The 16,844-nt window shown below is 45.9% G+C and overlaps 1 protein-coding gene and 1 pseudogene across 1 annotated transcript; one reads left to right on the top strand and one right to left on the bottom strand.

Annotated features, from left to right (window-relative positions):
- Window positions 1–16,844, bottom strand: part of LOC140189847 (histone H2AX-like) — an 836,563-nt pseudogene that overhangs the window by 327,149 nt on the left and 492,570 nt on the right.
- Window positions 15,873–16,536, top strand: LOC140190014 (histone H1-like). The gene has a single exon (XM_072246406.1). The coding sequence runs from the start codon at window positions 15,879–15,881 to the stop codon at window positions 16,503–16,505; it is 627 nt and encodes a 208-aa protein (XP_072102507.1). The 5' UTR covers window positions 15,873–15,878; the 3' UTR covers window positions 16,506–16,536.

Genomic DNA, 16,844 nt, shown 5'->3' with positions numbered 1-16,844 from the left:
CTAAAGTCATTGGAAAAAAGCAAGGTGGGGTTACCAAGAAAGCTACAGGACATACTGTGCAATCCAACAAACCCATATTCCTGGCGTGATAAGAACCCAACTACCCAAAACTAAAAGCCCTTCTTCTGATGTTCCTAACAGTTTCCACTACATCTTAACAGGGTGATCATTCCACTGCCCAGACAAATTAATCCAGTGTGTTAATATCAACTTCAACCTCTGAAACTGTAAGGGCAATTGTTCCATTTCAACCAGTAAAGCCGGAACAGGGGGCGACCTTACTGCACCACAACACAATCTTAAACCCTTTGCTTGTATCACATCCAAACCTTCTTAAAGTTGACGATGACATTTCTGTGATATCATACTGGAGGAACGTTGCATCATCTCTTAAAGCATGCATTTCTAAATGACAATAAACGAGGAGTGAATGTCCTCATAATCTAAAAGCTGACCAGAAGCCACACAGCCGTAAACAAGAAATCTAATTAAACAAAGATAAATTGCCAATAAATATTTTCGTGTAGTACCCCAACAATATCCACATAGACACCTGAGAATATTAAATATTTAATATTTACCAATTATTTTGCTGATATGGTGCTTCTACATCCGATTATTATCCATCCACATGCCTGGAAATATTACCGCCGACACTTCTTCAAGTACCTACTATATAATTTCAATTCAAGTGCTAGAATGACCTGTTTTAAGACTGATTCAAGGATTTCTATTAATCCTTCTTGTGAAACATAATTTGAATTTTAGCTATTGAAAGCTTAAATCCCCATCCGCCTGCCCACTGGTTTTGTACTTGCCGCCCGGATCTGCCGGTCCGTTGCCGGGGAAACGACATCAGTGAAGAGCCCACTCTGTGACGTCAACGCGCCAAGGGTCGGCAATTACGGGGTGTCACGTGACGGTGAGGTTACAGCCCGGCCAGAGGGAAAGCTGGAGCTGTCAATCAGAGGAACCGCTGGGAACCTTGTGAACATTATAAATAAATCACCGAACCCTTCATGAAAACAAAGAGCGTCACTAAAGAACATTTGTCATAGTCTATGTAAATTTATTATCAAACCATATGCTACCTTGAGATTAATTTTCTTGTGGGCACTTACAGGAAAATAAATGCAATAGAATTTATGAAATCTATAAATGGCACAGAATCAGAATCAGGTTTATTATCACGGCATGTGACGTGAAATTTGTTAACTTAGCAGCAGCAGTTCAATGCCATACATAATCTAGGAGAGAGAGAAAAAGTAATGATAATAAATAAAATAAGATAATAATAAATAAACAAGTAAATCAAATTGACAACCAATATGCAAAAAAAGACAAATCGTGCAAATTATATAAACAAATAATACTGAGAACATAAGTTGTAGAGAACTTGAAAGCGAGTCTGTAGATTCTGGAATCAGTTCAGTGAAGTTATCTCTGCAGTTTCAAGAGCATGAATGGTGTAGGGTAATAACTCTTGCTGAACCTGGTGGTGTGGGACCTAAAGCTCCTGTATCTCCTTCCCAATGGCAGCAGTGAGAAGACAATATGGCATTGATGACGGATGTTCTTGAAGAGGTAGAACTCCTTGTAACAGTGCTCAATGATTAATTACAAGTTGCAAGATAAATACATGAATTGCAATATTATAATTTAAACAGTGGGATTATCACAACATGAATTTCATATAAGTAACAAATCACTGAAAACAGGAGAGGCCCGACACTGCAGCCGCCCAATCTCTTGTTTAAGGAAATAAGATCAAATAAACTGTGCTACAAATCTAACTAATTTATGATTTTGACAAGATTGAAAATGATCCAAGATGCAACATTAACTGATCCATGTTGGAAATAAAAAGGTAGGCATATCGATCTTTTCTAAAACTTCAAAAACCTGCCTCTCTCTCAACCAAGTTTCTGTAATGGCTACAACATTGTAGTTCCATGTCCTAAGTGTTATAAGGTGGGCGTTGATGGCAGATCCAAGTGGAAGACACAGACAATGAAGTACAAGGAACAGGACTAGGTGTGTCAAGAAAGCAAGGGAAGTGGGGGAGAAACGATGCTGGAAAAGACACATGCATGGACGAGACTAGGATACAGGGCCTGGGCTAGGACTAGACTAGGAAAGCAGCACCTGGACGAGGAACTAGGAACTTGGAACCTGGACAAGGACTCCGAGCCAGAGACTGGCCAGCGACCCAGAACCTGGGTGTTGACTCGAGCTCGGACTCCGGATCTAGGCGAGGACAAGACGTGGCAAGGCAACAGGACTGGACATGGTGGCAGGACGCAGGACTTCTGGGCAGGATGAGGACACGAAGCTCAGACTTGGTCTTCGGAGACAGGAACGTGGAACAGAGAGCCTTGGTCTTGGGAGACAGGAATGCAGAACACAGAGCCAGGACCCCTCCTTGGGAACAGGACATACAGCCGGGACTCATACACGGAACACAGAGCTGGGACTCCTCCTTGGGAACAGGACGTAGGGCCAAGACTTATACACAGAATGCTGAACACGACAAGACAGTTCCCAGCACAAGGTAGCAGCAAACAGCCAGACCGACCTAGCGAAGGTGTGGACACGGAGACAGTTCGAACTCGAGGTAGCGGCAAATGGCCAGATCTACTTAGCGAAGGCAGGGACACAAAGAGACAGTTCCTTATCTAGACACAACAAGGCTCCTGTCTTGCTCCAGCAGTAGAACTTGACAGCAAGAATAGGCAAGGACTCAGGCGAGGCTTCAAGTGAAAGGTAGCAGGTGAGACTTTAGCCAAGAGCTACAGAAGGAGGGAAACAGTCCAGCTACTCAAGCTGAACCCAGTAACTATTTATGTATCAGCCCAAAATAAGAATCATGTGCCTCAATAGAGGCACCTCAACAGAACAAGGGAAAACCGGAAAACCTGGAATGAGGATCAATGGACCAGACCGTGAACTGGAATGCAGAGTTCACGGACCGGAACGTGACATTAAGTGCATCACCCTTAACTACAATACTTCTACTGTTAAAATACACAGTCTTAAACCTATCTGACCCATCATACCTGTTATTTTGATTTTGCCTTTCAATTCTTTCCCTAACATCGACTTTCTGTTCTGATCCTTCCCTTGCTGACCTGGTGCTTCGGTTCCCATTTCTGTACAAAACTCTCCCAAGTAGCATCAGCAAGCTATCTTGGAGGATAATCAGCATGTCATCTAAACCTTTGACTACTTATACAGATTCACAGTGGTTGGATGACAGCCTGGTCTGGTTGGATGATAGCCTGGTCTGGAAACACCAATGTCCTGGAATGGAGTTCTCTAAAAAATGATGGATACAGCCAAGTTCATCCCAGGCAAAGCTGTCCCGATCATTGAAAACAGTTACAAGGAGTTCTGCCATAAGAAAGCAGCATCCATCATCAAGGACATCCGTGATCTATGCCGTGTTCTCCTTTCGCTGCTGCCATCAGGAAGGAGATGCAGGAGCCTCCTTCCAATCATGCTTTTGAAACACAGAAAACTTCACTGAAATGATTCCACAATATGCGGACTCACTTTCAAGTTCTCAACAACTCATTATTTGCACGTTGGTTGTTTGTCAATCCGTGTCATTTCTAGATTTCATAATTCTATTGCAATTATTTTCCTGCACATGCCTGCAAAGAAAGGATCTCAAGGTCGTATATGGTGACATATACATAGTTTGATAGTAAATTTACTTTGACTTTGACAAATGTTTTTCAGCGACGCTCTTTGTTTTCATGAAGAGTTCAGTGATCTATTTACAATTTTCATAAGGTTCCCAGAGGCTACTCTGATTGACAGCTCCCTCTTTCCCACCTCACGGGCTACTGCCTCACAGTCACGTGATAAGGCGGATTTTTCCTTACCAGGAGCGCGCTGACGTCATAGATGGTGCTCCTTCACTGACGTCGATTCCGTGGTAACAGTCCGGAGCGGGGATGAATTTTTCTCGAACAATGGAGACGCAATTGAGACACCGGGGCCTTGCTGGAACACAGTGAGTTTTGAGAAAATTCAACTTACATCTCCACTTTCTCTCCAAGCATTTCCTGTAAAACCATCGAGTGCAGGTCGTTGGGACCTGGTGACGTTTTGCTTTTAGACCCATTACTCCCTTACTCCTTCCGAACGCAAACACGAGGAATTCGGCAGATGCTGGAAATTCAAGTAACACACATCAAAGTTGCTGGTGAACGCAGCAGGCCAGGCAGCATCTCTCGGAAGAGGTACAGTCGACGTTTCGGGCCGAGAACCTTTGTCAGGACAAACTGAAGGAAGAGCTAGTAAGAGATTTGAAAGTGGGAGGGTGAGGGGGAGATCCAAAATGAAAGGAGAAGACAGGAGGGGGAGTGATGGAGCCGAGAGCTGGACAGGTGGGTGGCAAAAGGGATATGAGACGATCATGGGACAGGAGGCCCGGGGAGAAGGAAAGGTGGGGGGAACCCAGAGGATGGGCAAGGGGTATAGTCAGAGGAACAGAGGGAGAAAAAGGAGAGTGAGAGAAAGAATGTGTGTATATAAATAAATAATGGATGGGGTACGAGGGGGAGGTGGGGCATTAGCGGAAGCTAGAGAAGTCAATGTTCATGCCATCAGGTTGGAGGCTACCCAGACGGAATGTAAGGTGTTCTTCCTCCAACCCGAGTGTGGCTTCATCTTTACAGTAGAGGAGGCCGTGGATAGACATGTCAGAATGGGAATGGGATGTGGAATTAAAATGTGTGGCCACTGGGAGATCCTGCTTTCTCTGGCGGACAGAGCGTAGATGTTCAGCAAAGCGGTCTCCCAGTCTGCGTCGGGTCTCGCCAATACATAGAAAGCCACATCGGGAGTTCCGAACGCTCTGCTCTCCACTCCCTCCGCACTCATCCTAACCTTAGTATAAAACCCGCTGATAAGGGGGGTGCTTTTGTAGTCTGGCCTACTGACCTCTACCTTGCCGAGACACAGCGACAACTCGCGGATACCTCCTCTTATTTACCCCTCGATCGTGACCCCACTAAGGAGCACCGGACCATTGTCTCCCACACCATCACCGACTTTATCCGCTCAGGGGATCTCCCATCCACTGCTACCAACCTTATAGTTCCCACACCTCGCACTTCCCGTTTCTACCTCCTACCCAAGATCCGCAAACCTGCCTGTCCTGGCAGACCTATAGTCTCAGCTTGCTCCTGCCCCACCGAACTCATTTATGCATACCTCGACACCGTTTTATCTCCCCTTGTTCAATCCCTTCCTACCTATGTTCGTGACACTTGTCATGCTCTTAAACTTTTCGATGATTTTAAGTTCCCCGGCCCCCACCGCTTTATTTTCACCATGGATGTCTAGTCCCTATACTGTATACTTCCATTCCCCATCAGGAAAGTCTCAAAGCTCTCCACTTCTTTTTGAATTGCAGACCTAACCAGTTCCCCTCTACCACCACTCTGCTCCGTCTAGCGGAATTAGTCCTTACTCTTAATAATTTCTCCTTTGGCTCCTCCCACGTCCTCCAAGCTAAAGGTGTAGCTATGGGCACCCGTATGGGTCCTAGCTATGCCTGCCTTTCTGTTGGCTTTGTGGAACAATCTATGTTCCAAACCTATTCTGGTATCTGTCCCCCACTTTTACTTCGCTACATCCACGACTGCATTGGCGCTGCTTCCTGCACGCTTGCTGAGCTTGTTGACTTCATTAACTTTGCCCCCAACTTTCACCCTGCCCTCAAGTTTACCTGGTCCATTTCCGACACCTCCCTCCCCTTTCTAGATCTTTCTGTCTCTATCTCTGGAGTCAGCTTATCTACTGATGTCTACTATAAGCCAACTGACTCTCACAGCTATCTGGACAATCCTCTTCTCACCCTGTCTCTTACAAAAATGCCATCCCCTTCTCGCAATTCCTCCATCTCCGCCGCATCTGCTCTCAGGATGAGGCTTTTCCTTCCAGGACGAGGGAGATGTCCCCCTTTTTTAAAGAAAGGAGCTTCCCTTTCTCCACCATAAACTCTGCTCTCAAACGCATCTCCACCATTTCACACACATCTGCTTTCACTCCATCCTCCCGCCTCCTGACTAGGAATAAGGTTCCCCTTGTCCTCACCTATCACCCCACCAGCCTCCGGGTCCAACATGTTATTCTCCGTAACTTCCGCCACCTCCAAAGGGATCCCACCACATCTTTCCCTCCATCTTTCCCTCCCCCCCCATCTCTGCTTTCTGCAGGGATCGCTACCTAAGTGACTCACTTGTCCATTCACGCCCCCCCCATCCCTCCCCACCGATCTCCCTCCTGGCTCTTATCTTTGTAAGCAGGACAAGTGCTACACATGCCCTTACACTTCCTCCCTCACCACCATTCAGGGCCCCAAACAGTCCTTCCAGGTGAGGCGACACTTCACCTGTGAGTTGGCTGGGGTGATATACTGTGTCCGGTGCTCCCAATGTGGCCTTCAATATATTGGCAAGACACGACGCAGACTGGGAGATCGTTTCACTGAACACCTATGCTCGGTTCGCCAGAGAAAGCAAGATCTCCCAGTGGCCACACATTTTAATTCCACGTCCCATTCCCATTCTGATATGTCTATCCACGGGCTCCTCTACTGTAAAGATGAAGCTACACTCAGGTTGGAGGAAGAACACCTTACATTCCGTCTGGGTAGCCTCCAACCTGATGGCATGAACATTGACTTCTCAAACTTCCACTAATGCCCCACCTCCCCCTCGTACCCCATCCATTATTTATGTATATACACACATTCTTTCTCTCTCTCTCCTTTTTCTCTCTCTGTCCCTCTCATTATATCCCTTGCCCATCCTCTGGGTCCCCCCCCCCACTTGTCTTTCTCCCTGGGCCTCCTGTCCCAGGATCCTGTCATATCCCTCTTGCCAATGAACTGTCCAGCTCTTGGCTCCATCCCTCCCCCTCCTGTCTTCTCCTATCATTTTGGATCTCCTCCTCCCCCTCCCACTTTCAAATCTCTTACTAGCTCTTCTTTCAGTTAGTCCTGACGAAGGGTCTCAGCCCAAAACGTCGACTGTACCTTTTCCTGGAGATGCTGCCTGGCCTGCTGCGTTCACCAGCAACTTTGATGTGTGTTGCTTGAACTTCCAGCATCGTCAGAATTCCTCGTGTTTCTACTTCTTTTTCTCTCTCGTGATGGTGACTATTGCAGTGTTGAAATGTCAACCAAATATTATTTTTGGGATGTTTGTCATGTTTCTGATATGAACACTATTGACAGTACGGAATTTAATTTATTGCAATTTCCCTGTTAGTTTTAGCTTTTGAGTCTCTCGCCGCTGGTTCCTGATGGATTCTCAGTCTGCTGGTCTACCTCTAGCCCTTGTCACCCTCTGTGCTTTAGTTTTTGATTTAATATTTCCCTTGACCTTGTTTGTTGACCACAGATGTTCAACTTTCTCCTGGATCCCTCTGTCTAATTGCATCCAATGTGTGCTTCATCTGTTACTTCACCTACTGATCTGATCCCTGAGCCTATTTACCACGCCCACTCCAGACATCAACACCCTCACATCTGTGAAATTGGCCTTATTTAGGTTGACGACATTGCTTCTGGACGTGTGTTCACCATCAAAGGAGGTACACAAAAATGATTTGAGTATTGAATGGCTTGTCATATGAAGGGCGTTTGATAACTCTTGCCCTGTATTCACTAGAATTTAAAAGAATGAGGGGTGACCCCATTGTAACCAATCAAATGGTGAAAGGCCTTGATAGACTGGATGTGGAGAGGATGTTTCCTATGGTGGAATTCTTTGCCACAGGCAGTTGTGGTGGCTAAGTCTTTATTTTTATTTAAGGCAAAGGTTTCTCGATTCTTCATGGAACAGGGCATGAAGCAATATGGGGAGAAGGCAGGAGATTGAGACTGAGGAAAATTGGATCAGCCATGATGAAATGGCAGAGCAGACTCGATGAGTCAAGTGGCCTAATTCTCCTCCGATATCTTACGGTCTTACGGTCTAAACTGTGTCACGTTGGGGTGGTGGGGGGGGGGGCTGGTGGAATTTTCCGCCAACGATCCTTCACAGATGATTTGTCATTTAATCTCAACTCATTGTGCAGGCTACAACTAAAGAGACCTGTTCCTGGTTAGGTTCTGTAACAGACTGCTATAAGAAAGAGTCCCTGACAACTCCACAAATTCCTCTTCCACTCTACCTTGCAGCTCAATTAGTTTTACCCCATAAAGAGGTAACACCTAAGGGTGCAGAGGCTCTGACTGTTCATTGTCCTGATATAACTCCTCACCACGACATGATGAACAAGGCCACCCTCCTCCTTTCCCCATCCCAATCCGCGTGGAACATTGTAAGGTAGTTGAGGCCATCACCCCTACTGTGACAGAGTCCATTGACAATAGCTCACCAGAGTCCTCTGTCCTGAGTCAGTCTTTCGTGGTACTCAGGTGAAGCCATTTTTGTGGAGGATCCGTTCTCTTCTGGGGTTGAGGTCCTTGGAGCTTCTGTAGCTGTGGGCTTTTACAAGATGAGGTTACTAGCCCCTTGTCCAATGCTCCTTTTGCAACTGGGCTGAGGACCGTCCATGGCAGAGCTGTGGAACACTGAATATGCTGAAATACTGAGTTCTCAGTCCCGGACAGCCTGTCACCATGTCCCTGCAATAGCTGTAAGATCAAACACATTTGTCACAATACAATACAATGCCTGCATTCATTCACCCTATCGATACCCCTCATAAATTTGTATATTCCGTCAAATCTCCCCTCATTCTCCTACACTCTAAAGTCCTAACCTGTTCAACCTTTCCCTATAACTCAGGTCCTCACATCCTTGCAGCATCCTTGCACTTTTTCTCTGTACTCTTTCAATCTTATTGATATCTTTCCTGTAGATAGGTGATTAGAACAGCTAATTTAGCCTCACCAATGTCTTACAAGCTTCAACATAACATCCCAACTCCTGCACTCAACCATTTAATTTATAAAGACCAATCTACCAGAAGCTCTCCTTACAACCCTCTTTACCTGTGGTGCCACTTTAAAGGAATTATGCATCTGTATTCCCAGATCACTCTGTTCCGTCACACTCCTCAGTGCTATACCATTCACTGTGTAAGTCCTACCCTGGGCCGTCCTCCCAAAGTACAACACTTCACACTTGACTGCATTCAATTCTGTCTGCCATTACAAAGATGGAAAGTACTCATTTGTAATCTCACCCACATCCTCTGGCTTCATACAGAAATTCCATCATTTATCCTTGAGAGGTATACGTTCTCCAGAGAAACAATCTTCTTTTAAATATATGTATAAAATACTATTAGAATTTTTCTTAATCTTCCTTATGATATTTCACATTCCCTTCTTGAGCTCTTGGAATACAGAACAGATATAGAGGAGTACAGGCCATTCAGCCTCTGATATTGAAGCAACACACACAAAGTGCTGGAGGAACTCAGCAGGCCAGGCAGTATCTATGAAAAAAAGTAAACAGTCAACGTTTCAGGCTGAGGCCCTTTGGCAGGACTGGAGAAAGAAAAGATGAGGAGTCGATTTAAAAGGTGGGAGGCGTGGAAAGAGAAACACAAGCTGATCACTGAAAACTGAATGGGGAAGGATGAAGTAAAGAACGGGGAAGTTGATTGGTGAAAGAGATACTGGGCTGGAGAGGGGGGATCTGATAGAAGAGGACAGAAGGCCATGGAAGAAAGAAAAGGCGGGAGGAGCACCAGAGAGGTGACGGGCAGGTGAGGAGATAAAGTGACAGAGGGAAAAGGGGATGGGGGATGGTGAAGGGGAGGTGGCATTACTGGAAGTTCAAGAAATCGATGTTCATGCCATCAGGTTGGAGGCTACCCAGATGGAATATAAGGCGTTGTTCCTTCAACCTGAGTGTGGCCTTATCACAACAGTTGAGGAGGCCATGGATTGATATATCTGAATGGGAAGTGGAATTAAAATGGGTAGCCACCGGGAGATCCTGCCTCTTTTGGCGGATGCAGCATAGGTGCTTGGCGTAACTGTCGCTCAATCTATGTCGGGTCTCATCGATATACAGGAGGTCACACTGAGAGCACTGGACACAGTATATGACCCCCACAGACTCACAGGTGAAGTGTCCCCTCACGTGTAAGTACTGTTTAGGGCCCTGAGTAGCAGTGAGGGTGGAGGTGTAGCACTTTTTTTGCTTACAAGGATAAGTGCCAGGAGGGATATCAGTGGGCTGGGATGAATGGACAAGGAATGTCAGTGAAACCCTTCCTCACTGCTCCCCCCCATGATCTCGGCGATCCTCCGACACTTCATTGACTGTACTCTTTTTTCATAGATGTTGCCTGGCCTGCTAAGTTCCTCCAACATTTTGTGTGTGTTCTTTGGATTTCCAGTATCTGCAGATTTTCTCTTGTTTTGTGATTGGCCCCTGATATTGTGCTAACTTTGATGCCAGTTTGTATGACATGCTCTCCTGTCTATCATCTATATCTATATTCCCATGTCCACAGTTAAGCCAAGCTTACTCCTTCCATTCCTACCTGATCCATATCAGACTCTGTTCTTTGATAGTCCTTTACTCCGTCAACAATCTCCCAATCCTCAGTTCAAAAGTTCAAGGTAAACTTACTATCAAAGTATGAATGTCATCATATACTCAGCTGCAGTTTTCTTGCAGACATTCCTAATAGAACAAAGAAATACGATAGAATCAATGAAGAACTACACACAAACAAGGATTGACAAAGAGCCCATGTGCAAAAGAAACTCTGCAAATCAATCAATCTGGTAATCAGATTTGTAGAGACCTTCAAAGTGAGTCTGCAAGTGTATAGAATCACTTACAGAAACAGATATAAGTAAATAGATGATGTGAGTAATATTTTTCCAGGTGTGGGGAATCTAAAACTGGAGGGCAGAGATTTAAGTAGAGAGGGAACATGAGGGAAACATTCTTACACAGAAGGTGGTGGGTAGCTGGAACCAGCTGCAAGAGGAAGTGGTAGAAGTGGGTACAATTACAGTATTTAAAAGGCACTGAGATAGGTACAACGATCAATAGGAAAGGTTCAGATGGAAACTAAGGGAGAGAACTGACAGGTCAATTACAGTGTAAGGCTGCCTGTATCATCTCAGAGGACATGGGGTTCAGTGAGACAAACTCCAGAGCTGAGGTCCAAGGCAGCCAGAGTCCCTGCAGGCAACGGTTGGGTATCATGGAGTCATAGAGTTGTACAGCACAGAAACAGGCCCTTTAGCCCATCACATCTGTGTTGACTGTCATGCTCACCTATACTAAACACACTGGCCTGCACTAATTCCATATCACTCTGTGCCTTGTCCATTGAAGTACCTTTACAGATGACTCAGGTGTTGTTACACAGACCCTGAAAGTGGCATCACAGGCTGACAGGCTTGTGAAGAAGGTGTGTGGTCTGCCTGCTTTCATCAGCCAAAGAATTGAGTACAAGTGTTGTGACATCATGTTTTAGATGTATAATGAGTTGGTTCGGCCGCATTTGGAATATTGTGTACAGTTCTTGGCGTCACACTACAGACGTGATGTAATGAAACTTGGTTTGACTTTGCTGTCGTGAAGGAGACAGGTGACATGAGAGGTATGGAGAATGATATGTGGAGTAGATTGGATAAATAGACAAGCTATGTTACCCATGGTACAGGTATTGAAAGCTAGAGAGAGTTAGAACTCAATGCCTTCTATACCCACTTTGAAAGGGAGAAAATAACTACAAATGTGAAGATCCCGCTGCACCTGATGACCCTGTGATTGCTGTCTCAGAGGCTGATGTTAGGCTGTCTTTAACGAGAGTGATCCTTCGCAAGGCTGAAGGTCTCAATGGAGTACCTGGTGAGGCTCTGAAAACTTGTGCCAACCAACTGGCGGGAGCATTCAAGGACATTTTCAACCTCTGACTGCTATGGGTGGAAGTTTCCACTTGCTTCAAAAAGGCTACAATTATACCAGTGCAAAAGAAGCACAATGTAAGCTGCCTTAATGACTGTCGCCCAGTAGCACTCACATCTACAGTGATGAAATGCTTTGAAAGGATGGTCATGACTAGACTGAACTCCTGCCTCAGCAAGGACCTGGACCCATTGCAATTTGCCTATCGCCACAATAGGTCAATGGCAGATGCAATCTCAATAGCTCTTCACACTGCTTTAGACCACCTGGACAACACAAACAACTACAGGTATGTCAGGATGCTGTAAACGAGTATAGCTCAGCATTTAATACCATCATTCGCACAATCCAGATGAAGAAGTTGCAGAACCTGGACCTCTGTACCTCCCTCTGCAATTGGATCCTGGACTTCCTAACTGGAAGATCAGAATCTGTGCGAATTGGTGATAACATCTCCTCCTTGCTGACGACCAACACTGGCGCATGTCAGGGGTGTGTGCTTAACCCACTGCTCTGCTCTCTCTATACCCATGAGTATGTGGCTAGACATAGCTCAAATACCATCTATAAATTTGCTGATGATACAACCATTATTGGTAGAATCTCAGGTGGTGATGAGAAGGCATACAGGAGTGAGATATGCCAACTAGTGGAGTGGTGTTACAGCAGCAAACTGGCCCAAGATTTCAATTATGATTCCAATTCCCATTCCGACATGTCAGTTCCCTGGCCTCCTCTTGTACCACAATGAGGCTACCCTCAGGGTGGATGAGCAACATATTCTGTCTGACGAGTCTCATAAACTGACGGCATGAACCCCAATTGCCCCTTCTGGTAAAAAAAAATCCCTCCATCTCCCCTCTTACAGGAGGAGGAGAAAATGGCGGCGTGATGGCAGCGCACGTGGCCACTTCGGTGGTGATGTCTGAAATCTGTCAAGTAGGGGACCGTGCACAGTCCTGATTTGATGGAGGCAGACTTGAGAGTATGGAGGAACATCTGGAAAACTTCTGAAATGCCCACTTTGCTGCTGCTGCTACTGTATGGTAACCGGAATCTCTGGAGCAGAAGGCCCCGAAATCCTCAGCTTTGTGTGTTTCAGCGGCTGGGGCGAGGTCAAAGGCACCCAGCAGACGATGGCGCTCGGGAAGCTGTATTGGAGAGGCTGGTCAGAAGCTCGAAGTTTTTGGACAGACGGACTCAGTGTTGGCTGTGGTCGGCTGCTTCCAAGGCATCGGCAAGTTGACGGTGTCTGGAGGTTTATGACGGAGTTTCTCCCTTTTGCCGCCGCTATCGGGGACTCGGGAGTCGATCGACTCTGGGACTTTTGAGACTTTGTTTACCGTGCCCATGGTTTGTTCTTCATCAAATTATGGTATTGTTTTGCACTGCTGTAACTATATGTTATAATTATGTGGTTCTCTCAGTGTTAGTCTTTGGTTTGTCCTGTTTTCTGTGATATCACTCCGGAGAAACATCGTATCATAGAAACATAGAAAATAGGTGCAGAAGTAGGCCATTCAGCCCTTCAAGCCTGCACTGCCATTCAGTACGATCATGGCAGATCATCCAACTCAGAACCCTATACCTGCCTTCTGTCCATGCCCCCTGATCCCTTTAGCCACGAGGGCCTTATCTAACTCCCTCTTAAATATAGCCAATGAACTGGCCTCAGCTGTTTGCTGTGGCACGCATGTATGCATTTCTAAATGACAATAAAAGAGGACTGAGTGTTCCCATAATCTAATCTTCTATTCCTCACTCTGGCCTCTTACCTCTTCTCACCTATGTATCACCTCCATCCATCTTTTTTTCCTATGGTCCTCTCTCCTCCACTCAGTGTTTGGGAAAGTGTTGGAGTCCATTATTAAGGATGAGGTTTTCGGGAACTTGGAGACTAATGATAAAATAAGTCAAAGTCAGCATGGTTTCTGTCAAGGGGAATCTTGCCTGACGAATCTGTTCAATTTCTTCAAGGAAGTAACAAGCAGGATGGATAAAGGAGGGGCAGTGGATGTCATTTACCTGGATTTTCAGAAGGCATTTGATAAGTGCCACACATGATGCTCCTTAATGAGATAAAATCCTATGATATTACTGGAAAGATACTGGCTTGGATGGAGAAATGGCTGACAAGCAGGAGACAGAGTAGTAATAAAAGAGATTTTTTTCTGGTTGGATGCCAATGTTTAGTGGTGTTGCTTAGGGACCAGCATTGGGACTGCTAGTTTTCACATTGCTTGTCAATGAGTTGGATAATGGCTTTGTTGGAAAGTTTGCAGAAGATACAGAGATAGGTGGAGAGGCAGGTAGTGCTGAGGAAGCAATGCAATTGCAGCAGGATTTAGACATATTGGAGAATGGGCAAAGATATGGCAGATGGAATATAGTGTTGGGAAATGTATGATACTGAATTTTGGTAAAAGGAACAATGGAAGGAACATTTGTTGCATAGTAGGGGAATCAAAGGTTATGAGATAAAGGCAGGTAGGTGGAGAGGAGTCCATGGTCAGATCAGCGATGAATGTGTTCATGGCCTACTCCTGCTCCTATTTCTTATGTTCTTATAGTGCAGACTAATATCTAAGTTGGGAGAACATACCCGACATCAGAGGTGCAGAGGGACTGGGGATTCCTCGTACAAGACTCCCAGATGGTTAATTTACAGGTTTAGTCTGTGGTAAAGAAGACAAATGCAATGTTGGCATTTATATCAAGGGGAGTAGAAAAAAAACAAGAAGATATTGCTGAGCCTTTATAAGACACTACTAAGGCCGCACTTAATTGTCAACAGATTTGGTCCCGATATCTTTGAAAGGATGTGTTGCCAGAGGAGGTTCACGGGGATGATTCCGGAAATGAAGGGGTTAACATACGCGGAGCGTTTGGCAACTTTGGGCCTGTACTCACTGTAAGATAGAAGAATGCGGGGGGTGGGGGTGGGGGTGGGTTCGGGGTGTCTCATTGAAAGGAATTGATAGGGTGGATGTGGAGAGGATGTTTCTTATGTTGGGGGTATGCAGAACTAGATGGCAGATACTCGAAATTGAACAGAGACTAGGAGGAATTTTTGTAGCTAGAGAGCAGTGAATCTTAGGAATTCTCTGCCACCGCCTGAGATGTTACTGAGCTGGGAATCTACAAATAACAGGCGAGCGGAGAGGAAAACCTGTGATGTGAAATGTGCACCGGCCCCACAGTTTGTGCAGTGACTATGCTGATATGAACGGTGTGTCAAAGAGAGAGTTAAAGGGCTCGACGGCGCAGTCTGGTGTCTCTGTCAAGTTTATTGCCATTTTACAATATACATAAATACCAGCAAACAAGACAACGTTGCTCCGAACAAGAGTGCAGAGGATGAAATTTACAGAGGGATTACACATAAGTAAATAAATAAAGTGCGTAAATTAAATATTGCAAGGTACAGAACAGATAAACCAGTCACTCTTTGAATGCGATGCGGCTGTGTTTGTGAGTCCGATCACGTCGCCGCATTTCGCCGTCCCACCTGTGGAAAATAAAAAGATTTCCCTGTCGCGAGATGGCCCAGTTCCCCAGCTCAGTCCTGAAGTGGGAATTACCGCATATTTTTAGTTGGTTTCAATATTTCAGTCGGAAAACGGCGAACATGCCGGCGATCGCGGGAGAGAACGAAGTCTGAGCAGCAGTTAAACGGATTTATATGAAAACTGTTCCCTTTGATTCGGACCAATCTTGATTTACAGCAAAGAATCCGGCCTCGGACACGGACAGAGAGCGGACTGGGTGATGGAGGTGCCTTATTTTAATTGGTATAGGGGAGTTTTTGAGGAGAAAGAAACACAGAGAGACAGAGTGGCCGGAAGCAGACAGCAGGATGACTCCGCCCCGTCCGTCCACTGCCTTTAAATTGCTCTGCACCGCCGCCTCTCTCTTCATTTCTCACTCAGTTCTGAATTTTGAGAGAGGTTGTACAGAGTCGCCGACATGACCGAGACCGCAGCCGCTGAAGTGGCTCCTCCACCGGCTCCCGTCGCTGCAACCAAGGCTCCCAAGAAAAAGAACGCGGCCGCCCGGACCAAGCCAGCCGGTCCCAAACTGGGCGAACAGATCGACAAGATTGTGGCGGATTGCCGCAGTCACCGAGGGGTGTCCATAGTCGCGATAAAGAAGGGGTTGGCTGCCAACGGCGTCGATGTGGAAAAGCTCAAAAGTCAGATCAAGATGGTCATTAAAAGGAAATTGGAAAGCGGCTCCCTGATTCACACCAAGGGCGCAGGTGCCTCCGGCTCCTTGAAGGCCGCTAAAAAGGACAGTGGCGCGAAAATCGTGAAAAAAACGAAGAAACCAGCGGCCAAGACATCTCAGACCAAGAAGCCAGCGATCAAGAAAACTGCGGCCAAGAAAGCAGCTAAGAAATCTCCCGCCAAGAAACAAAGTGTTAAGAAACCGACGGCTAAAAAAGCGGCTGCTAAGAAACCAGCGGCCAAGAAGGCTGCGCAGAAGACCAAGAGCCCCAAGAAGATCGCAGCCCCGAAGGCGCCCAAGAAGTCGGCAAAACCCAAATCGAAGGCAAAATCCGTGAAAGCCAAGAAGACAGCGGCCAAAAAATAAATAAAAATACACATTTTAAACATCTGAAACCAACGGCTCTTTTAAGAGCCACTCACATCTCCCACGAAAGAGTTAGAACATTTACATTTGTAGTAACGTTGGGAGGGAGCTGGAAGATAGAGGTCTCTCCGCTCTATTACTCTGATGCTGTCTCTCTACCTCCTTCTTCGTCTGTCTCGGGCAGGTCAGGGTGATGTTATAAAAGGAAACAGCGGCCGTCGGTTTGCCTTTGAACAGCGATTTGGAGCGGGAAAAGATAAGGAACTTAATTATGTGGTTGTATTGAATGTTTTTGTAGATATATTGAGTAACATTTCATTTCAGTGTTGGTTCCTGTGG

The sequence above is a fragment of the Mobula birostris genome, chromosome 29 (genome assembly GCF_030028105.1).
Source record: "Mobula birostris isolate sMobBir1 chromosome 29, sMobBir1.hap1, whole genome shotgun sequence".
Taxonomy (NCBI): Eukaryota; Metazoa; Chordata; class Chondrichthyes; order Myliobatiformes; family Myliobatidae; genus Mobula; species Mobula birostris.
This window is presented reverse-complemented; position numbering and strand designations above follow the sequence as displayed.

Coding starts and splice junctions, on each gene's coding strand:
- LOC140190014 (XM_072246406.1), top strand. CDS start 15,879: ATGACCGAGACCGCAGCCGCTGAAGTGGCTCCTCCACCGGCTCCCGTC.